Consider the following 24,286-nt stretch of genomic DNA (forward strand, 5'->3'; position numbering starts at 1 on the left):
ATGACTGGCAATGCAGGGGCCGGAGGATTGTGATGTCACGGCCCCACCTCCTTGTGACATTACTCCCCGCCCCCTCCATGCAAGTCTATGGGAGGGGGCGTGACAGCCACCACACCCATTCCCATAGACTTGCATTGAAGGGTGGGGCGCAACATCACGAGGGGGCAGGGCCGTGACATCACAATCCTCCGGCCCCTGCATTGCCAGTCATTAGGCACGGAGCAAAGCTCGCTCCATGCACCAGAGGACAGGGGGTGCTGCAGGAGAGATCGCGAGGGTTCCCAGAGGCAGTACCCCCGCGATCAGACATCTTACCCCTATCCTTTGGATATGGGATAAGATGTCTGGGATAAGAGTACCCCTTTAATGTTCTTTTGGAATGCGCTCCACAGACAGTTGAAGTTTTCTGTTCGGAGCTTCTCAAGTGCGAACTGGCCTTAGGCTAGGATTAGGCTCGGTTCACACTACGGAATCTCTGGGCAGAATTTCTGCTGGAGATTTAGCCGTCGGCACTAAGACCGCACAGACTGCGATGCCGTCCCCATAGACGTCAATGCATTTCTGGGTGGATCTTTTGGGAGATCTGCTCAGAAATGCATTGACATCTATGGGGACAGCAATTCAGTCTGCGTGGTCCTAGTGCCGCCATCTTGATCTCCGGCTGAAATTCTGCCCAGAAATTTCACAGTGTGAACCCAGCCTTACAGTGAGAAATCTCCTTCCTGAATTCTGCTTCGGAATTCCTGGTGGAAATTCCGCTACATGAAGATAAAATGAGTGTGAATGGGTTTTCTGTTCACCCATTCCCACTGCGGTACTTTCAAGGCAGAATTTTCACTCGGAAAATCTGCTCTAAAAATTCTGCCAGATTTATGAACACTCAAAGTTCTGGCGGATTTCCACTGCAGAATCCTATTGAAGTCAATTGGACTCTGATTTTGAGGTAGAATTCACTCTTGAGTGGAATGAAGGCGGATTGGCAGCGTATTTCCCTTCCGGATTCCATGTGGAATGTAAACATTGTCCAACCTGCATCCGCCTGGGGTTGGGTTCGCACAGCAGAATTTCCTCACTGAATTTGTTCTCTGAAAATAATCCATCAGTGGGGCTTTGAGTCCGCAAAGATTTCTGGCAGAATTTCCACATGGAAATTCTGCTTGGATCTGCCTGAAACTACTTGTGTGCCATGGGTCTTGGCATGGAGAAATAATATTACAGTGAATAAAATAGAATACAAAAATACTTCAAATAATGGAGAAGCAGCTGTTTGTGCAGTCATCAAAAGTTAAAAAAAACAAAAAACACAATATCCAAAGGTATATAGAAGAAAATGACATAAACTGAATAAACCTTTATTATGAACATAGACAATAAGATTTCTCATTATCAGTCGAGATTGTGGAGTCATCCTCCAGCTCGAAGACTCCAGAGCCCCCTCCCCTGTCCTAAAAAGATAATGGATTCAATGAAAATAAGGCTAAATTACACACTACAGAATCTCCGGGTGGAAAAATCTGCGCCGACTGAATGAGAGCAAGATTCTCATGGCGGCGGAACTTCAGAAGCAGAACATCCGCCGCTATAATTCTGTAGTGTGCGCCGTGCAGCGGAATCCCATTGCCAACAATTGGATTCTGCTGAATCAGAATTTCTGAGTAGATTATTAAAGCGGATTTCCACTTGGAAATTTTGTAGCATGGACCTGGCCTTAGGAGACTTATCACCAAAAATATTCACAATGGAGGCTGAAATAAGGATTATGGGATTTAAATAAGAAAAATAATAATAAAATAAAAATATATAATAATGTTAAATATATATATATATATATTTTTATTTATTTATATTTGTTTGTTTATTTTTTTTCCCTCTTCCTAAATTCATTCATACCCCCACTATTGTATTCATCCATGCATTAACAATACAGTGGTCCCACAACATACGATGGTAATCCGTTCCAAATGGACCATCGTTTGTTGAAACCATCGCATGTTGAGGGATCCGTGCAATGTAAAGTATAGGACAGTGGTCTGCAACCTGCGGACCTCCAGATGTTGCAAAACTACAACACCCAGCATGCCCGGGCAGCCAACGGCTGTCCGGGCATGCTGGGAGTTGTAGTTTTGCAACATCTGGAGGTCCGCAGGTTGAAGACCACTGGTATAGGAAGTTGTACTCACCTGTCCCTGCCGCTCCGGACCATCACCGCTGCCATGGATGTCGCTGTCCATCGCTGTCGCCACGTCCACGTGGTGTCTATGACGCTCCGGCAAGGCCTCTGCTTCCCCGGCATGCTCGCTCTCCGTCGCCGCCATCACGTCGCTACGCATGCCGCTCCTATTGGATGACGGGACGGCATGCCCAGCGACGTGATGACGACGATGGAGAGCGCCGACCATGGAGGGGATCCCGAAGAGGACGCGCCGGAGCCCCGAGGACAGGTAAGTGATCGTCAGCGGACCACACGGGGCAACGTAAACGGCTATCCGGTGGCAGCTGAAGCAGTCTGCGCTGCCGGATAGCCGTTTATGCGTTAACTTATATCCCGTAACCGGGGATTTGCACCTATAGCACCGACATCTTGAGGTGTGCTGCTCCTGTCTGAAATCTTATTTATATATATATATATATATATATATACGTATATATATATATATATATGTATATATATATATATATGTATATATATATATATATATATATATATATATATATATATATAAAAAATTTTTTTATTGTTTTCTCTTTCCAAATTCATTCATACCACCATTATGGTATTCAACCATGCATGAACAACTTTTATTCCATCTTTTAAATTGTCTCTTATCTCTCTTGATACAAGCAAAAAAAAAGTCTAACAAAATGTTTTTTCTTTTATTTATCAGGCTGCTTCTGACTGCCCAGGTCATAGAAAAGAACTGTCACATGCCAACCCCTCCGTCCTCCTCAAATTGTCAGCGCAGCTTCAACCTAGTAGTAACTACTCTGTGAAGGTTCGAGTGAAGTTGGGGGAGGAAAATCCAGACCACTGCTACAAGGGGCCCTGGAGTGAATGGAGCAGCGTGCAAACATTTCACACCAAGTCAGGTAACTTCAGGTTTTCACAAAAGATTTTTTTCAACAATGACCTGGACTAAAAGTCTAACTCACCAGTTAACTATGAATGGTTATTGTTCCCTTCCAACTGCAGGACCAGTAGCTTTCATCATAAGGCCGTGTTCACATGGCGGAAAATTTGTTGAATGTCTGCCCGGAAAACATATAAACATAGAATGTGTCGGCAGATAAGAACCGTTTGACCCATCTAGTCTGCCCAATATCCTGAATACTATGAATAGTCCCTGGCCTTATCTTATATGAAGGATAGTCTTATACCTATCCCTATCTTATATGAAGGATAGTCTTATACCTATCTCTATCTTATATGAAGGATAGTCTTATACCTATCTCTATCTTATATGAAGGATAGTCTTATACCTATCTCTATCTTATATGAAGGATAGTCTTATACCTATCCCTATCTTATATGAAGGATAGTCTTATACCTATCTCTATCTTATATGAAGGATAGTCTTATCCCTATCCCTATCTTATATGAAGGATAGCCTTATACATATCTCTATTTAATAGGAAGGATAGCCTTATACTTATCTCTATCTTATAGGAAGGATAGCCTTATGCCTATCCCTATCTCATATGAAGAATAGTCTTATGTATAACCCTATCGAAGGATAGCCGTATGCCTATCCCTATCATATATGAAGGATAGTCTTATGCATATCCCTATCTTATATTAAGAATAGCCTTATACCTATCTCTATCTTATATGAAGGATAGCTTTATACCTATCCCTATCTTATATGAAGGATAGCCTTATGTCTATCCCTATCTTATATGAAGGATAGCCTTATGCCTATCTCTATCTTATATGAAGGATAATCTTATACCTATCTCTATCTTATATGAAGAATAGCCTTATACCTATCTCTATCTTATATGAAGGATAGCCTTATACCTATCTCTATCTTATATGAAGGATAGCCTTATACCTATCCCTATCTTATATGAAGGATAGCCTTATACCTATCCCTATCTAATATGAAGGATAGCCTTATACCTATCCCTATCTTATATGAAGGATAGCCTTATGTCTATCCCTATCGTATATGAAGGATAGCCTTATGTCTATCCCTATCTTATATGAAGGATAGCCTTATTCGCATGCTTAAACTCCTTCACTGTATTGGAGCTACCTCTAGATCCGCTTGGAAATGTGACATCTCTATAGACAATGTTGCATTTTCAAGCGGCTCCACCAAAACAATAGACATGCCAACATATTTGGCGGAGATAAAAATCTAGATTTCCGCAGCAGTTGTTTCTGTTGTGGAAATTCCGCCATGTGGGATACTGCTGAGACGGATTTCACTCTGAAATTCCATCAGGTGAACATGGCCTTAGCCTGACTAATGCAGCCCCACCCTATATGTTAAACTAACAAAGGTTATAATTAGAGATGAGCAAATCGAAGTAGACGAACCCGAATTCGTTACGAATTTCATGAAAAATTCGATTTGCAACGAGTACGAATATCGCCGCGATTCTATTGCACAAATCGCTTCATTAAACTCCATTTTACAGCGTTCCAGGCTATTGGGGGCCTAAGATGGCGGATCCACATGTGAGTACATGGGGCAGGGGATTATGGGAGGGCGGGAAACAGCGGCGGGAATGAAGGTAAGCGAGATGACCCTGAATCACATGTCAGATGCACCCTATCACTGTTCACTGACCCCTGTGATGTCACAGCCCCTATATAATCGGCGGCCATCTTGCCTCTCTTCATTTCATCTATGCAGTCATATGGAGAGGACGGGACTGCGTGTGTGTGAATAGCTCATACCACAGCGTTACACTGCAACTGCTAGTCACATCAGCATTAGGGAAAGGCAGGAGTGCAGAGTGCTGCGCTGTTACACTGAGAAGGATCATTGATTGCTAAACCTCCTATTCACGTTATTGAGCATTGCAGCAGAGAGGGGCAGATAGCTGTCAGCTGCCTCATACAGATCTCCAAGCTGCCTGAAATTTCTGAAGCATCTCATCTCCTCATTTTTCAGCCCAATTGAGTTTATTTTTATTTGCTCCACAAATCTTCTGTTGCTCAGAATTGTGTGACAGAGTGCAATTTAGGGTTTAATCCCTGGATTTATTTTTGTGGTGCTGCACTGTTGGGTCCTGCTGCTGTTCAGAAATACGTGATTGTTCAGTGGACTGTAGTGCATTTGCACCATTTTGTACCTGTTAATCTGTCAAGGGGCTACATACTGTGCAAGTCCAAAAAATACTATTAACCGGCAGTTTTTTTTTTAAATAGTTTTTTCTGCGTATAGTTACACATATTACTGCCCTCATCAGTGCATACCGCATAGGTACATCCAAGTATTGTACCATTTAGTACCTGTTAAGCTGTCAAGGTGCTCCATACCGTCAAAGTCCAAACAATAGTATCCACTGGCTGGTGTTTTACAAAAATACAGAGTTTTTTCTGCTAATAGTTAGGCATATTATTGCCCTCATCAGTGCATATCGCATAGGTACATCCAAGTATTGTACCATCTAGTACCTGTTAATCTGTCAAGGGCCTACATAATGTTCAAGGACAGCCGTAAGTAATCACCTGCTGCCGCTCTAGACAAATACTGTTTAAAGAGTAGTGTAGTGTATTGTAATACCCTCATAAACGCACTAAGTATGTCAGGCAGAGAATTGCCAGGACGTACACAGAGGAGTGGCAGAGGCCTAAATACTTCAGGCAGAGTTGGCAGCAGACTTGGGGCGAGTGGCAGCAGGAGTCGCAGCGAGAGGCCTGAGCTCCCGTTATCAGCCAGCAACCCATCTGCCGTCGTCGATTGGTTAACACGCTCATCCACATCACAAGTGACATCTGACACTCCCAATCAACAGTCGGTGGGTTCCTCAGTTGGCATGGCCGGGAGCAGTCAGTGTCCTTCCATTGCCTTTGTCCTATGCTGTTCCCTCTCCTAAAGAAGTATCTTATGCTGTGGGTTCAGCTCCACTATTTACTGAGCACAATCCAATAGAGGACAGTCAGCAGCTACTGGACAGCCAAGAAGGGGAGGAGACATGCGCCGCTTGCTCCCCTAGGCGGCCAAGTAGTTATGCGGAGAGTGACGTGGGAGGCGGTGTTGCAAGTGTTCAGGGTCCTGAAGCAGACAATATTGGGGAACCTGAGGAGGACATCAGTGACGTGCACACAACTGTTGATGATGATGAAGCCGATCACAATTGGGAGCCGGGTGCAGAAGGGGCTTCATCATCATCAGGAGAAGAGAGTTGCAGGTTGCCCTTGAGGCAGCAAGGCGGTAGCATGTTTGGCAGTCAGCGTGGTGGCAGTAGTGGAAATTCAGGAGCCAAACGTGCCCGGGGGAGACCACCTGCTTCGCGGCAGCCTACCTTTCCGGGAGGTAGTGGAACAGGGGTTCCTGGAGACGGCGCCAGTAGGAGTAGATTAGTGCAAACTACGGGTGGGAAAATCAGCTACTCGACGGTGTGGAAGTTTTTCATAAGGCATCCGGAGGAGGTTCACGTAGCCACATGCAAGATCTGTCGGCAGAAGGTGAAGCGTGGACAGGGTCCCAATGTCAGCACCACGGCCCTGCGTCAACACATGCTTCGCCACCATAAAGCGGCCTGGGAGAACCGTGGCTCCAATGTAGTGGTCCAGCCTGCTGCATCACCCAGTGGCCATCCGCTCCCTCCTTCATCCAGCCAAGGCTCCACCACCTCAGCCGAAGGGAGATGTGTGTCAAACCCTCCTTCTTTCGCTCCTGCTTCTCCCCCTTTTAGTCAGCCATTCCACCAACAATCCATCGGCGAAGCCATGTCCAAGAGACAACAGTATGCGCCCACTACTCCAACGGCGCAGAAGTTGAATGTGCTCCTGTCCAAGTTGCTGGTGTTGCAGTCCCTCCCTTTTCAAGTGGTGGACTCTGCACCTTTCAGAGAATTGATGGCTTGTGCCGAGCCGAGGTGGAGAGTCCCAAGCCGTCATTTCTTTGCGAAGAAGGCAGTACCAGCCCTGCATAAGTTTGTACAAGAGAAGGTGGGCCAGTCCTTGAGCATGTCGGTGTGTTCAAAAGTGCACGGCAGCGCCGACGTGTGGAGCTGTAACTACGGGCAGGGACAATACTTGTCTTTTACGGCTCACTGGGTAAATGTGGTTCCTGCACAGCCACAACAGCAATTTGGACAGGTCACACCGCTTCCTCCTCCACGCTCTCGCTCCCAGGCAGTTGGTCCTGTTACAGTGTGCGACGCTGCCTCGTCATCCTCCACCATGTCCTCGGCCTCCACTGCACGTCCAAATCTCGGTGGCCCTTCATCGTACCATGTGTGTAGGGCACGGCGGTGTCAAGCTGTTCTTCACATGGTTTGCCTTGGCGAACGGAGTCACACAGGGGAGGAACTGCTAAAGTTCATTTGTAAAGAAATCCGAGTATGGCTTACTCCACGAAATCTTGAAATGGGATCCATGGTGACAGACAACGGGAAGAACATCGTGTCCGCGCTGCGTCAAGGAAGTGTGAAACATGTGCCCTGCATGGCACACGTGTTGAATCTGGTTGTCAAGCACTTCCTCAAGTCTTCACCCCATTTGCAAAACATCCTGAAAATGGCAAGGAAACTGTGCATGCACTTCAGCCATTCGTACACCGCCAAGCACACCTTCCTTGAGCTGCAGCGTAAGAACGGTATCCCACAACATAGTCTTATTTGTGACGTTGCCACACGTTGGAATTCCACCCTCCATATGTTGGACAGACTATAGGATTAAAGAAAAGCCATCACCGATTTCTTGATGATCCAAGCAGATAGGAGCACTCCCCTGTGTAACTTCAATGTGAACTAGTAGAAGCTCATACGTGACACTTGCCGTTTGCTGAGGCCCTTTGAGGAAGCCACATTATTTGTGAGTCGCCTGGATTACGCCATGAACGACGTAATTCCACTCCTACATTTCCTACAACAAATGATTGAAACCATGGCTGGTCACGGCAATGGAGACGTTGCGCCTACATCTCAAGGCTACATGAGCCCTGTGGGGGCTGAACTGGAGGAGGAGGATTGTGAGGGGCACAGCAGAGCACATTTTAGGTTGGATGAGATGGCCGGTGTTTCTAGTCTTCGTACAGGAGAGGAGGAGCAGGAGCAGCCAGAGGAGCTGGAGGGTTATGAGGAAGTTGAGACAGAGGACCCAGACACACCGTGGCAGTATGCAGTGGAGATGGAGGCAGGTAGTGGCACAAATGGCATGATGCATGCTCAGTTGCTTGTGTAGTGATCCCCGAATTGTCAAAATTCGTCAGCGGGATGACTTCTGGATCTCCACCTTCGCTACCATCCCAAAATGAGGGCCTTTTTTACACCCACTGAGAGGGAGGACAAACTGACCTACTACAGAGACATTCTACGAAGTCAGTTGGCTGATGCCTATCGGCCACATGGTCCATTCACTCGCAGGTCTGACTCGGGGGGCCCTCTGCGCTCACCTTCCACTGCCATGGTTGCTGGGAGGGGAGGGGTGGGAGGAGCATTACCAGCTCAATCAGCAGCAGCCTGAGTCTACAGTAGCTGATGAGAAGCTTTGGTTAGGAAACCCTCTTGGGTACTGCGATTGCCTGCTCCTGGCTCATCCTGTGTCTTTCAGGAACTACTTGCCTCACTGATGCTTCTGGCCTTGGGCCTTTAATTTTTGGATGTTTAGCAGTAGCTAAATATATGCTTCATGCAAATGTCAACATTGATCTTTAAATGTAAGGGGTTATGAAACCCTTTTGGGTACTGCGAATGCCTGCTCCATACTCATTCTGTGTCTTTCAGGAACTACTTGCTTCCCTGCCCTCAGGCCTTGGGCCTTCAATTTTTGGATGTTTAGCAGTAGCTAAATACATGCTTAATGCAAATTTCATCATTGACTTTTAAATGTAAGGGGATGGTTATGAAACCCTCTTGGGTACTGCTTCTGATTGCTCCTGACTCATTCTGTGTCTTTCGGGAACTACTTGCCTCCCTGATGCCTCAGGCCTTGGGCCTTCAATTTTTGGATGTTTAGCAGTAGCTAAATACATGCTTAATGCAAATTTCAACATTGATCTTTAAATGTAAGGGGTTGGTTATGAAACCCTCTTGGGTACTGCGAATGACTACTCCTGACTCATTCTGTGTCTTTCAGGAAATAATTGCCTCCCTGATGCCTCAGGCCTTGGGCCTTAAATTTTTGGAAGTTTAGCAGTAGCTAATACATGCTTAATGCTAATTTCATCAATGATCTTTAAATTCTCAGCGCTCTGCTAGGGCCTTCTCCTACCCCGCCAGGGCCGATCCGGGGACCTCCCTAAACCATCCAATCGGTAGTAGAGACATGCGGTGTGTACAAAGGGCAGGGACTTAATGCACCCGAGCTTATGACTGGCGCTTAATTGTGATTCTTCTTTCCTGGCAAATAATTGCAATCCCTGATCCCTATTGCGAAGGGGGTTCAGCGGGTTACCCGCACCTGTCAGTGAAAGATAGACACACGCTGGTCCGTTCAGTGTAGCGTGCGTGTAGCCCCGGACATCTGAGGACATAACACACTTGTTATTGCTCGATCTTGCGAGAGATCGTGCAATGTAAGTGGTTATTAAATCCTCTTGGGTACTGCTGATGCTTACTCCTGACTGCTCCTGTGTCTTTCAGGAAGTACTTGACTTCCTGATACTTCTGGGCTTGGGCCTTTAATTTTAGGATTTTTGAAATACATACATACATACATGCTTAATAAAAATTTCAACATTTATGGTGCAATGTATGGGGTTATTAAACACTCTTGGGTAGTGTTTTTTTCAAATTTTCTGATAATTATCACAGTAATAAACTTGAATTTTCCACAATAATAACCATTACACCATTGAACGATTTTTTAAGTAAAATTTAAAAAAAATATACGCAGAGGGATGAACTCTGCTTCTTTATTTCATTAAAAATTATTTTATAGAAGAATATCTTTTAGTGGTCCATCGTCCTGCATTATAGAGTCTTCTGGACACTTGGATATGCGCTTGTTCTTAAACAAAGGTTCAAAAACCAAAAATGGCCGGTCAGGGCTATGGAGACGTTGCGCCTACATCTTACGGCCACATGAGCCCTGTGGGTAATTGTGAGATTAGGTCCTTTGTACCTACACGGCTGGGTCCGGGACACAAATTTTGATTTAAATTTCAAATAAAAAAATCACACATTTCAATGGTCTCGTCATGCTGCAGCCAACTCCAGGCTGCGTCATTCTGGTAATATATGGAGAGCACTCGCTGTCCTAAATTTTCGTCAAAAATGTTTGTCTTTTTTATTAGGGATTGTGAAGCTTTGGTGCGTACTCATGCATCAGCCAACTCCAGGCTGTGTCATTCAGGCAATATATGGTTTACTGATGACGCTGCTGGGCCTGGGTCTGGGAATTTCAAATTTTCTCATAGGTAGCACCCGCTATCCATAAGTCTTCTTCATAAATTTCTGCAATTGTTGTATTTTTTTTGAGGGATTGTGAAGCCCTAGTGTGTACTCATGCATCAGCCAACTCCAGGGTGTGTCATTCATGCAACATATAGGTAGCACCCGCTGTCCTAAATATTCTTAAAATTATTTTAAAAATTGTTGTTTTTTCTTTGGGATTCTGAAGCCCTGATGTGTTCTCAATCCTGCTTTCTGCTACACTCTGTCAGCCCGTTGGTCCTGCGACAGTGTGCTACTCCGCCTCCTCATCCTCCTCTGTGTCTTAAGCCTCCACTGCCCGGACAAGTCTCAGTGGCCCTTCCATGTGTGCAGGTCACGGCGGTGTCACGCTGTTCTTCACATGGTTTGCCTTGGCGAGAAGTCTTGGAAACAATGGCCGGTCTGGGCAATGGAGGCGTTTCGCCTAAATCTCACAGCCACATGAGCCCTATTGGGTCTTGTTTGATTTGGTCATTCGCTGGGGTCCGGGACAAGCAAATGTTGTTTTAAATTTCAAATAAAAAAATGATGGCGCTGCTGGGCCTGGGTCTGTTAATTTCAAATTTTCTCATAGGTAGCACCCGCTATCCAAAATTCGCTATCTTTTTCAAAATTTCTAAAATTGTGGTGTTTTTTTGGAGGGATTGTGGAGCCCTGGTGTGTACTCGTGCATCAGCCAACTCCAGGCTGTGTCATTCAGGCAATATATGGGTTACTGATGCCGCTGTGGGGCCTGGGTCTGGTAATTTCAAATTTTCTCATAGGTAGCACCCGCTATCCAAAATCTTATTTTAAAATGTCTAAAATTGTGGTGTTTTTTGGGAGGGATTGTGAAGCCCTGGTGTGTACTCGTGCATCAGCCAACTCCAGGCTGTGTCATTCAGGCAATATATGGGTTGCTGATGCCGCTGTGGGGCCTGGGTCTGGCAATTTCAAATTTTCTCATAGGTAGCACCCGCTATCCAAAATCTTTTTCAAAAATTTCTAAAATTGTGGTGTTTTTTTGGAGGGATTGTGAAGCCCTGATGTGTACACGTGCATCAGCCAACTCCAGGCTGTGTCATTCAGGCAATATATGGGTTACTGATGCCGCTGTGGGGCCTGGGTCTGGTAATTTAAAATTTTCTCATAGGTAGCACCCGCTATCCAAAATCTTTTTCAAAAATGTCTAAAATTGTGGGTTTTTTTTGGAGGGATTGTGAAGCCCTGGTGTGTACTCGTGCATCAGCCAACTCCAGGCTGTGTCATTCAGGCAATATATGGGTTGCTGATGCCGCTGTGGGGCCTGGGTCTGGTAATTTCAAATTTTCTCAGAGGTAGCACCCGCTATCCAAAATCTTTTTGAAAAATTTCTAAACTTGTGGTGTTTTTTTGGAGGGATTGTGAAGCCCTGGTGTGTACTCGTGCATCAGCCAACTCCAGGCTGTGTCATTCAGGCAAAATATGGGTTACTGATGCCACTGTGGGGCCTGTGTCTGGTAATTTCAAATTTTCTCATAGGTAGCACCCGCTATCCAAAATCTTTTTCAAAAATTTCTAAAATTGTGGTGTTTTTTTTGGAGGGATTGTGAAGCCCTGGTGTGTACTCGTGCATCAGCCAACTCCATGCTGTGTCATTCATCCACTATATGGTGTCCTCATGCTGCCAACACCTCCACACTGTGACATTCAGCCACTATATGGTGTCCTCATGCTTCAGCCTCATCAAAGCTGTGTCATTCAGCCACTATATGGTGTCCTCATGCTGCCAACACCTCAACGCTGTCATTCAGTCACTATATGGTCTCCTGACACTGATGCCACCACCAGGCTCTGTCATTTTGCTGCTGTGCGGCAGTGATTCTAAAAGCGATGCCGGTAATCTGCATGCTATTCTGAATAACAGTATTATTTCACTAACCCAGCACACTCCATATGTGTTTTAGAACACAGCAAAGTGTTCTATACCCCTATAGAGGCTGTATGTAGGGTAGAAATAGCCTTTTTTAATATAGATTCGCTGTGAAAAAATTTGTATCGAAACAAACTTTTCCGGAAAATTCGGCGAATTGGCCGAATCAAATTTTTGAAAAGTTCGCTCATCTCTATTTATATGCTAATCCAGTGGTTGCCAAACTACAGCCCTCCAGATGTTGAAAACTACATCTTTTAGCATGCCCGGACAGCCGTTGGCTGAGGACGTGCCACTGTGTCATATTGAACAATCTGAACTCATGGGACAGATCGTGTATTTTGGCCTTAGGAAATGTGCAGATATTCTCAAATAAAATTTTTCGCTATCTTATATCTATAACTCTGGAATTGTTGTTTTGCTGATTTTACTTCATTTGCTTTTTTCTAGTCCAAAATATGCTTTTGCTGAGCATTCTGGTTCCGACGGCTGTGGTTGTCCTTGTAATCTGTGCAGCATGTGGATGCAAAGCTTTAATAAGGTGAGTGTACGGGATGCAATTTTAATGGTTATACTAACTTGACAAATTGAATTAAAGGAGTACTCCAGGGAACTGAACTCATCAGGCACTTATCCCCTATTCCCAGGTTAGGGAATAAGTGTCCGATCGTGTAGGGTCCGACCGCTGATGTCCCCCGTGATTTCCTGTACTGGGCTGTCCTACTTACCCTCTCTCCAGCCCCCACCTTCCTGGACATTGCCCATGTCCATGAAGGTGGGGGCCGTAGTGCTCTGAGGACAGGTAAATAGGACGGGCTATGTACAGGAGATTGCATGGGGGCCCCAGCATTCGAACATCCGTGATCAGACACTTATCCCCTATTCAGTGGATAGAGAATAAGTGCCTGATAAGTTCAGTTCCCCAGTGTACCCCTTTAATGCCGTGTCTCTAACATACTGTACATCAGCATGTGGACAACATGGATTTAGTCTGCACTAGATTATCCACAGGATAGGGGGGACACAAGCTAATTTGCAAAGGCAGACCAATGGGACCCCTACTACATTCAGAGAACAGAGATCAATTGTCCCCTGAATGAATGGAGCAGCAATGCATAGGCACAGATAATGCTCCATTTATTCTCTATGGGGCTTCTGACCACTGGTGAGCACTTTAATCAGCTATGTTCTGAAGTCCCATAAAGAATGAATAGAGCTCTGGCTACACATGTGCACTGCGCATTTACCGTATTTATCGGCGTATAACACGCACATTTTAGGCTAAAATTTTTAGCCTAAAGTCTATGTGCGTGTTATACGCCGATACACCCCAAGGAAAGGCAGGGGGAGAGAGGCCGTCGCTGCCCGCTTCTCTCCCCCTGCCTTTCCTGGGGTCTAGAGCGCTGCTGCCGGCCCTTCTCTCCCCCTGGCTATCGGCGCCGCTGCCCGTTCTGTCCCCCTGACTATCGGTGCCGGCGCCCCATTGCCGGCGCCGACAGCCAGGGGGAGAGAAAGGGCAGCGGCACCCATTGCCGGCACCGCTGCCCCGTTGTCTCCCCCCATCCCCGGTAGCATAATTACCTGGGTCGGGTCCGCGCTGCTGCAGGCCTCCGGCGTGCGTCCCCGACGTCGTTGCTATGCGCTGCACGGCGCGGCGCATGACGTCAGTGCACCGATAGGGGCGCTGGCACCGATAGTCAGGGGGACAGAACGGGCAGCGGTGCCGATAGCCAGGGGAGAGAAGGGCCGGCAGCAGGGCTCTAGACCCCAGGAAAGGCAGGGGGAGAGAAGCGGGCAGCGACGGCCTCTCTCTCCCCCTGCCTTTCCTGGGGGTGTATCGGGGTATACACGCGCACACACGCACCCTCATTTTACCATGGATATTTGGGTAAAAAACTTTTTTTACCCAAATATCCTTGATAAAATGAGGGTGCGTGGTATACCCCAATAAATACGGTACTTCAGAAACAATTTCCCTAAATTTTTGGGATTGGTGAGATTTTTTTGGATCGCTTAGTGGTTGCATGAAAAAAAAAATTCTTCCTTTTATGGCGTTTTCATAAAATGACCTTGGTCATATTACAAACACTGCTTTCAGTTCTGTTTTACTCTACCTTTCCTTCATAGGTATAAGAAAAAATTGGATGATAGGATTCCCAACCCCAGCAAGAGCTCTATTATTAAAAGCTTACGGAAAGCGAAGGTAATTAAAGCGTCTATTGGGGTTGACATGTATCTAAATAGCCCATAGCAGTTGCATGGTCTGCCTCTATGGTATGTACTGCCTTGGTGAACTTACATGAGGAAAGAGGACGAAGAACATGCAAGAATTGTGTATGGGCTGTTCTAATAGAAATAACTAGAGATGAGTGAATTTTTGAAAAATTCGATTTGGCCGATTCTCCGAATGTAAAAAAAAATTGACTCGATCAGAATCAATTTTTTATTTGTAATTTATTTTAATAATGTGTGTGTGTGTTTCACTTTTTTTTTCTCTATTTTAAAAATTTTTTTTTTTAGGTAGTACTACTACGCCCAGCATGGAACAGACTGTTTCATGATGGGAGTAGTAGTACCTGCTAATAGACAGATCGCCCCTTGTGTCCCTCCTGATACCCGCTGCGATCGTCCTGCATAATGTATAGCTGTGGGCAGCTTTCTCGCATCTAGATAGGACGATCGCATCGGATGTCAGGAGTGATACCTGCTGTGATCTATCTATTAGTACAGGTACTACAGCTCCCATCATGGAACAGTCTGTTTCATGCTGGGAGTAATAGTACTACCTAAAAAAAAAAAAATTTTAAAAGAGAAAAAAAAGTGAAACACACACTTTATTAAACAGAATAGTAAAATACAAATACTAATAAAAAAAATGTAAAACATTTATTATAAAAAATATATTATTTTTACATTTAAATGGCCCCTTTCTACATTTTTATTATTGTCGGCTAAATTTTTAGGTCCCAGCCCACCCACATAAATTGATCCCTGTTTAAAAATGAACATTAACATTTTTTTATTCAGTGCATTTCATAATTTTTTTTTTTCTAATTTTCATTCTAAATCATAATTTTAAAAATTTTTACTTAACTTTTTTAGACCCATTTTTAATATTGAGCGCTGAATTTTCTGGTCCCTGCCCGCTCCCGAAAATTGAAAGTAAAAAAAAAAATGTTAATGTTAATGTTTAAACAGGGATCAATTTATGTGGGTGGGCAGGGACCTAAAAATGTATCCGACAATAATAAACATGTAGAAAGGGGCCATTTAATTGTAAAAATAAAATATTTTTTATAATAAATGTAAAAATTTATTTTATTAGCAATGTGTTCTAATATTGTGTTTAATAAAGTGTGTGTGTGTGTGTTTCACTTTTTTCTCTCTATTTTTTACATTTTTTGTGTAGTACTACTACTCTCAGCATGGAACAGACTGTTCCATGACGGGAGCTGTAGTACCTGTACTGATAGACAAATCACAGCAGGTGTCCCTCCTGACACCCAATGCGATTGTCCTTTCTATTGCAGAGATGGAGCAGCTTTGTCCTGCGCTCGCATCTCTGCACTATACTATAATAGAATTCACATCACTTATTCATATTTCCTGCAGAGAGCTGTGATTGGCCAGATGGTTCCAGCCACTCACAGCTGTCTGCGGGAAATATGACTAATAGGTATATATACGGCATATACTCATACTACAGTTGGACCAGAGAAGAGAGGCCGGCCGCCCGCATCTATACATTATACAGGACGATCGCATCAGGTGTCAGAAGTGACACTCGCTGCGATCTGTCTATTAATGCAGGTACTACAGCTCCCAACATGGAGCAGAGTGTGCTCCATGTTGGGAGCAGTAGTACCTGCAGTTGAGGACAGATCACAACAGGTGTCACTCCTGACACCCGCTGAGATCGTCCTATCTATTGCAGAGATGCGAGCACAGGAGAAAGCCGCCCGCATCTATACAGGACGATCGCGGATTTGGTCTGAATCAAATTTTGCATGAAATTCGGAAAGAATTCGACTTCTTCGACTTCATCTTTAGGTATAACAAATGTATACACAGTAGACATGCAATATAAACATGATAAATAAAACACATACATTGGGTAAACACAAAAGAAACACACTAGGCACACACATCAGATGTGCACAGCAAACACGTCAAATGCATACATGTGCACACACAGAACATACATGTCAAATGCATAATAAATAAATCTAAATAAATAATATAACAAAGGTTTATTCTGCAATAATTTAATTAAAGGGACTTTTAGGAAATGTTCTGCCATAATAACAATTGAGCACAAGCCAAGATTTCATTATGATGTCTGTCTGTATTCAGTATTTTTACCTTGTTATAATTCCTGTTATTACAAAGCCAGTATCCAATAATGAAATTATCTACGTACAGGACAGGTTAGTGATTCGCTATCTAACTTTACAGAATGGATCAAGTTTCCCTTATGAAGAACACCTTTATGTGGAGCCCTGTAACAAAGTATTCATGTAAGTATGTGCAATGTGAGAAACAGGCTATCTGGCATTACATACTAAGGATATAGGAAGTCTGTTTGTCTTGCAGCCTAGAATCTGTCAGCGGGGGTGATGAAGTAGGGTGGTGCTCTATCCTGGATAGCACAAATCACTTCCATGCAATGTTTCCAAGAAGAAAATAAGGATGGCACTCACCAGGCTTCTGCTATTAGACGTAGCTTTATTCGTGATGCTGTACAAGGTGCATAGTGCAGCTGGGTCCGCAGCGGGCGGTAGCGCCGGGAGCTCTGAGTGCCATCCTTAATTTCTTCTTGGAAACATTACATGTAAGTATGCTATACCGTATCGGAGTGTAAACTATGGAAGGTGTGAAATTATGGTGGCTCTCTAGCTGCTGCAAAACTAGAACTCACTGTATGAAAGTAATCTTTGAATAGTTGGGGAGCCACAGGTTGGAGATCACATGGTACGTGAGCAGGGACGCATCTGGCATTCACGTGCTGGGTGCTTCCAGATGACTATATAAGTTTGGAGTAGCCGTATTAGTCCAGTGATGCAGATGCAAAATCATAGGATGTTGCAGTATCTTGTAATACTTTTTTTTATTGGACTAACAGTATTTTGTAGAGACAAGCTTTCGGGATTCCACCCTCTATCAAGTCAAAAACATTTCTGAGCTTACAATAAGAAAACACACAGGTTCCATTTCACAAAATATGCAGGAGTTAAAACAATTCACACTAAGTTGGGCCATAAATTGAATAGCTATACGACGATAGACTACATAGATAAGGATGAGAAGGGTAAGGGGGAGGGTGAAATGGTGATACAGCAGGACATACAGAGAGAAGACATTACACACAGGTTATGGGAAGTTTTGATAATGGGCTAAGAAGCTCAAATCCACATTGAGTCCTCAATGAGTCCTCATTTTGGCTTCAAATGCCTTTCTATCTTGAGTGTTTCTGAAGTTCCCTTTCAGAATCTTGATTTTAAGGTCATGTATGGAGTCACCGGTTTGGGTGAAATGGTATTCAAATGGGGTGCAATAGTCCTCTTTTCTTTATGGAAAATCTGTGTAGGATATATATATATATATATATATATATATATATATATTATATATATATATGTGTGTGTGTGTGAACCACGCCCAAGACTGGTCTTGGGCTGTGTTCACATACATCCAGTAATCTGAAACACCCCAGCATGTGAGCATTTGATGGACCTAAACAACTAGGATCAAAGTAAGCCTGCTTCATAAGGGTATGTTCACACACTACTGAATTCAGCGAGCGGGGATTCAGCCTGGCAGCCGGCGGCAGCGGTAGGACCGCACGGCACTACGCCGTCACCATTGACGGGTATGCAGTGCTCGCGGACTTTCGCGCAAAGAATGAACATGTTCTTTCTTTGCGCGGAACAATTTCAGCAGCGGAATTGTCCGCCGCTGAAATTCCGCAGTGTTAACGGGTCTCGCGGAGATCCATTCACACTAATGTTAAATTCACACCGTGGAATTCCGTAGTGTGAACATACCCTTAAGAAGGGGGCTTAGCAGCCTTTTTTCTTCTGTGCATGTCTGTGGTACAAAAATAGCATTTGTCACTAGGGGGTTAAAGTGGCAAAGTCATCCTCATAACATGACCTTTTACACGTAGACAACTTACCCCGTCCTGATCCGTTGCTGCATTCCGCCATTACTCCACTTTTTCATGGTATGCTAATGAGCTGCTTGGGGCATGGCCGGAGCTATGCTCGCTTCCTCAGGCATGGTGACATCACTGATGCCGGGTTGGAACTTGCCAAGCTCATCAATATTTATTTCCCCCCCTCCTTGCTTGCTCTCTTTCTGCCCCAAGCAGCTCATTAGCATACCACGAAAAAGCAGAATAATGGCAAAATGCAGTGACAGATCAGGACCAGGTAAGTATCGTTTTGTCTTCTGCACTACAATCAATCCTGTATATCAGCTTACTGACGTAGGCCGATATATTTTAGTGACCTAGCTAGTGGCCTGGTTTCCAAATGTTACTCATTCTGTGCTGTAAATCATAAATAAATATATATATTGTGACGATCCGTCTTGGGGATTAGCTCTGGGATCGTCCTGGACCACGCTACAGGATGCGTTTCTTCTCAATAAACCAGCAAACAAACGCTTATAATGCAAATCTGGCACCTTGCCAGTTTTATTAGACAGGTTGCAGGGAAAAAAATAAACAAAAAGCAGGAACAAAACAAAATCCTAGACCGTCTGGTCACTGACTAAACAGATCAGCTTGTCCTGACTAACAACTGCTGAGCTTCCCTCAGCCGGTTAAACTTATGTCCCCTGCAACCTTCTACTCACAATTCATGGCAGTCTCTTTGAGCCTCTCATAGCTCGGGCTGTGTACTCCTCAGCAGGCTCTGTCTCTTCCCTACAGCCCACATGCTGTCTCCTAGGAAGAGCCCAGATTAGACTGAGTCTCCATCTCATATACACTTCCCTTCCTTCCTGCCTCATTACTTAAGAAGCAGGTGAGAGCTTCTGCAGGGTGAGCCAAGGAAATACACCCTTTCCTTGCCACACTGCCACAATATATATATATATCTATATATATATATATATATATATATATATATATATGTATATATATATATATATATATATATATATATATATATATATGTATATATATATATGTATATATATATATATATATATATATATATATATATATATATATGTATATATATGTTTAGTATGTTTATTTCCTTCTTTCATTTTTCTTCTCACCCTTAGGAGGGCACCATCCTTAAAAGATACCAACCTCCTTATAAAAGATGAGGAGAAGATATCCCGGCCAAATAGCGAACTGCTTCAGGATGACGACAGCCAGTGTCTATTTAACATGGTGAAAGAAGAGTACCCCATGGCTTCTGTAACAGACGGGTACAAACCATTTTCAGAACTAATGGATGAACAGAACAACAAAGAAATGGATGATTCTCAATTTACAATCTGTGCTTTTGATGGACCTTACTTGTTCTCCTGAGAGTAATGAGAGTCCTGATAAAAAAACATTTGGACTGACAGGTCATTTGTGAAGGACTTCATAATCGGAAGCAACATTGGATTGAACATAATGTAAATAATAGACTGAGTAACTCTCTAAGGCTTTGTAAGAGGGATATTACCCCAAAAAGGCCCTGTACAGAAACATGTATCGAAAATTGACTGTGACTCATGAAGACTTTACCTACAGAACTTCTCATTCTACCTCTCATACAGTCATAAAGACTTTATATTGGCTGTTCCATCATCTTACCATGGATTGTTAGGATTTATTTCCCACAATTGTCAAGCTGTTGGATGTTCTAACTTTATGCTACTCAGGGAATGGCCAGCTACCTAAGTAAGAGTTAGTTAGCAACAGGACTACTGTCAACATCAGGCAAACCTTGGCGTATGATAGTTACCATTAAAGGAGAACTCCAGTATTGAAAAACGTATCCCCTATCCTCAGTTAGGAGTGCGTGTTGTCTTCCAGTAAATGGTACGCGTTCAATTCATTTCTATGGTAGTGCCGATCAGGATAGCACCAGGGCCCATTCAGGAAATTGTGGGGGTCCCAGCGGTCAGACCCCCCATGATCAGTTACCTATTCCCTATCCTGTAGATAGGGAATAAGCACATTTTTTATGGATATCTCCTTTAAGGGCTTATCATATTTCGACTAAGTATGTGCTACACTTGTCAAGTTTAGGATGGGGTGGGCAGGAGGCCAATGAAGACTTCATCACTCAAGGACCAACGTGGGGCTGGAGATTATGCAGTAAGAGGTGTCCCATATATGATTGGGCATTTTGAAGTACCAACATCTAAATGCAACCATACCGTTTTTTTTGTTTTTTTTAAAATCTTTTACACCATAATGGCAGAAAGGATTGCTAAATGTTCACCGACATTTAGTGGCAACAAGTGATGAGCATATCGATTGAGAACTAACCAGATTCATTCCCAATTTTGCCCACTGGCCCCTCATCCCCAAATATGGGGAGAGACCTTGAATGGCATCTTACTCATTGGCCTTGGGGACAATTTAGTGACTAGGCTAGAGTGATGAAGGTTTTTCCTTTGTAGTAAGTATTCACTGATCAGGAGGCATACAGCATATGCCTTCTGCTCAGTATATAGTTTCCATGGTGCCCTATTATAGAGTGCAAAATAAACTATCTAGAGAGCAGGGACTCCTGTCATTTTGACAGGAGTCCCTGTTCCTACACAGTAAACATCAATGTGCTATTCTATTCATAGCCACTTAACTCCTTACACGTCTATCCATTGGCTGGGAGCTCTACACCTGGCCCAGGGAATGTAGGGCTGAAGCAGAATTGGTGTGAAATCTGATGTATATCTCAGGAGGTTTCTTTGTCATTTGAATGCAATTCTGATTTAGCCCCACTCAGTGCAAAAATCTATTTAATATATGTTTCCACACCTGGTCATGAAGTATCAAAAATATATATTTCACCCTATTACAACAATCTTTGGCTAGAGTGTTTTAGTTTTTTCTCCGCGACTTCTAAGAGCCATAACTTTCTTATTTATCTGCCGACAGAGCAGCACGACGGCTTACTTATTTGCAGGACAATGTTGTACTTCTTAATGGCACCACAACTTTCCCCACGTGATGATGTGATAGTACGTCCAATTTTCAAATAGATTTTAAGAGGACTTGTCTGCATCTTTGAAAAAAAAAAAATTCTGGAAAATATTTTCCAAAAACTGTGCCATTCCTCTGCTGTTCCGTCCTGGAAAAGTGTGACTTAATTGACAACAGGTTATTACAATCGGCTTAAAGGAAAACTGTCAGCTTGCTCCCCCCGCACTAACCACCAGTACTAGCTGGCAGTGCGGGGGACGCTGATCAGTTTGATGCCTACTGTGCTTGGATCCCCCCGCCATTCGGCTGTAATCTTCGATTTTTGGTATATGCTAATTAGGTGCTAACTGGCACAGGGGGGTTACTGGCACTCTGACGTCAGCGCCGCTCATCTGCAGCGCCGCCCAGCTCATAAATATTCCTCCCCTCCCTCCGCCTCTCCCTCTTCTCCCCGCTCTGTAATGAAGAGGGAGAGGCGGAGGGAGGGGAGGAATATTGATGAGCTGGGTGGCACTGCGGTTGAGCGGTGCTGACGTCAGAGTGCCAGTTAGCCCGGCCTGTGCCAATTAGCACCTAATTAGCTTATACCGAAAATTGAAGATTACTGCCGAACGGCGTGGCAGATCCGGGCATGGTAGTTATCAGACTGATCAGCGTCTCCCGCACTGCTGGTTAGTGCGGGGGGAGCAAGCTGACAGTTTTCCTTTAATAAAATAGGGGAGACCCCCCAGTCAATTTATTCTTAAATTACTACGAGGATTAACAGAGGGACTTCAAAATGCAGATTTTCTTTCAAAAACAGCTTCATGTCTGTCCCCAGGTTGTGTGTGTATTACAACTTTGCTCCCTTCTCTTCAATAGAACTGAGCTGCAGAACCACACCCAACCTGAACACAGATGGGGAGCAGTTTTTGAAAGAAATTAGATCTGTTTTTCTATTCCTGGATAACCAACCTCTTTAAGTATAATTTGAAGAATACCAATATTTACTAAAAACAAACGTGAGGAGAGTTGATAGGTCCTCTTTCAAGAACTGTAGACATACTGACGGATAATGGGGTAACAAAATGACCGTTACCTTTGAAAACCTGTTGGCTTTTTTTTATAAGTCATAAGCTTTTAATTCAGGCTGAAGAGTCAAAGAGGCGGGGCTGAAATGCGGATATACCACAGCATCACCGCCCCCCTGACTTCTCTTCTCTCCCTGCTCTTGATGATTTACATACAGCAGTGATCTCAAACTGTTGCTAAAGAAAAAAATCTCCAATAGATGCTTTTTTTCTTTCCAAAATAGTGTGATGAACAATAAAATAAAACAAGCTATCTTTAATAATTGGTTTATGATAGAGAGGGACGAAGACCTAAAAGAAGTTGCCATGAAAAAAACAATAATAACATATAAACGCAATAAAACATTACAAAATTACATAAAGAAAAAATGTACCCCTTTGGATGCGTCTACTAACTGGCTAGAAAAAAAACGGCAGGCATGTTCGCATGTGGTACATCTTTTTGTAAATTTAATTTAATTTTGTAAATTTAACCTAAAAAATTGCATTATTAAATTAGGTGAACATACAGTGAAAATTAAACAATTTATCACATGCCGTTCTACACATGTGATTTATGCCTTAATGTGCGGGTGCTGTTTTTTTCCATATCGGCAAAACAATAAGACCACTTTTTCACAGGTTTAGAGAACATCTCCGTTCCTTAAAAACAGGTACAGGAGTCCCACGTTTCATTAAACATATGATAGAAATACATGGGGACCGCCCTGACACCTTGAAGTTTACAGCCCATGAAAGGATAGAAAAAACAAGAAGGTTCGGAGACAAGAATAATCAACTCTTGCGGAAGGAGGCATACTGGATTGCACATTTAAAAACAACAGGCCCGCTAGGTCTGAATGACCTGAATGAGATGGGCGCGTGTATTTATTGTTAGGTTTTCATTATGGTGCGATCCAGTATAACCCCATTCGGCATGTTTTGTTTCTCATAGGAGGTAGAGAACTTTTGTGTAAAGGAAGAAATTACCCGATGAGATATAGTTGGTTTTAACAGCTTGTTAAAATTTGTTTTATGCAAAAGAATGTTTGTTTACCTGTCACCTGGGATACCATTCCGGTTGGTGTCCTTTTTAAACACACCTTTCTCACCTATTACGTCAGCAAGGGTCCTTATGAAGCACTTGTAGCGCTAGACGGGTCCATAGCCCTACATCTAACCTCTCGCATGTTGCCTCCCTGTACCTTGTTCATATGAGATATGGAATAAAGAAACAGAAAAGAAGCAACTAACGTGGTGAGTGCGCTTGAGTTACTTTCTTCCTATGGATGTCAAACTGTGGCCCGTTGGCTGTCCGGGCATGCTGGGAATTGAAGTTTTGCAACATCTGAAGGGCCACAGTTTGAGACCACTGACATACAGGGCTCGGATTACAGTGCCGAGCCCTGTATAAAGATTACATGTCTGCACCTTGCATACTAATTAATCACTAGTATAGGGATGTACTGAGGCCTCTTCCCACAGCAAGACTTGTCACCACACTTTTGCCTCATTAGTATGTACAGTGCAGACACATGATCTGTATGCAGGGCTCAGCACAGTGCCCTGTATGTCAATCATCCAGAGCAGGTAGAGAAGGGAAGCCGGGAGATGGGCCATGTTGTGGCACTTTAG

General features: G+C 43.7%; 1 protein-coding gene across 5 annotated transcripts in view; it reads left to right on the top strand.

The window, feature by feature from the left end:
* Positions 1 to 21,809, top strand: part of LOC130367819 (cytokine receptor common subunit beta-like) — a 198,656-nt gene extending 176,847 nt beyond the window's left edge. For 3 of the 5 annotated variants that reach the window (XM_056570644.1, XM_056570649.1, XM_056570646.1), the window contains exons 8-12: positions 2,886 to 3,087; positions 12,896 to 12,986; positions 14,573 to 14,648; positions 16,868 to 16,962; positions 19,739 to 21,809. In XM_056570644.1, coding sequence (XP_056426619.1) covers positions 2,886 to 3,087; positions 12,896 to 12,986; positions 14,573 to 14,648; positions 16,868 to 16,962; positions 19,739 to 19,991 — 717 coding nt within the window. In that variant the 3' untranslated portion in view covers positions 19,992 to 21,809. The remainder of the gene's footprint in view (positions 1 to 2,885; positions 3,088 to 12,895; positions 12,987 to 14,572; positions 14,649 to 16,867; positions 16,963 to 19,738) is intronic. The other 2 variants (XM_056570645.1, XM_056570648.1) reach the window with 2 other exon arrangements.
* The last annotated feature ends 2,477 nt before the right edge of the window (positions 21,810 to 24,286 follow it).

This window comes from Hyla sarda, chromosome 4 (genome assembly GCF_029499605.1).
Source record: "Hyla sarda isolate aHylSar1 chromosome 4, aHylSar1.hap1, whole genome shotgun sequence".
In the NCBI taxonomy this organism is placed as follows: domain Eukaryota; kingdom Metazoa; phylum Chordata; class Amphibia; order Anura; family Hylidae; genus Hyla; species Hyla sarda.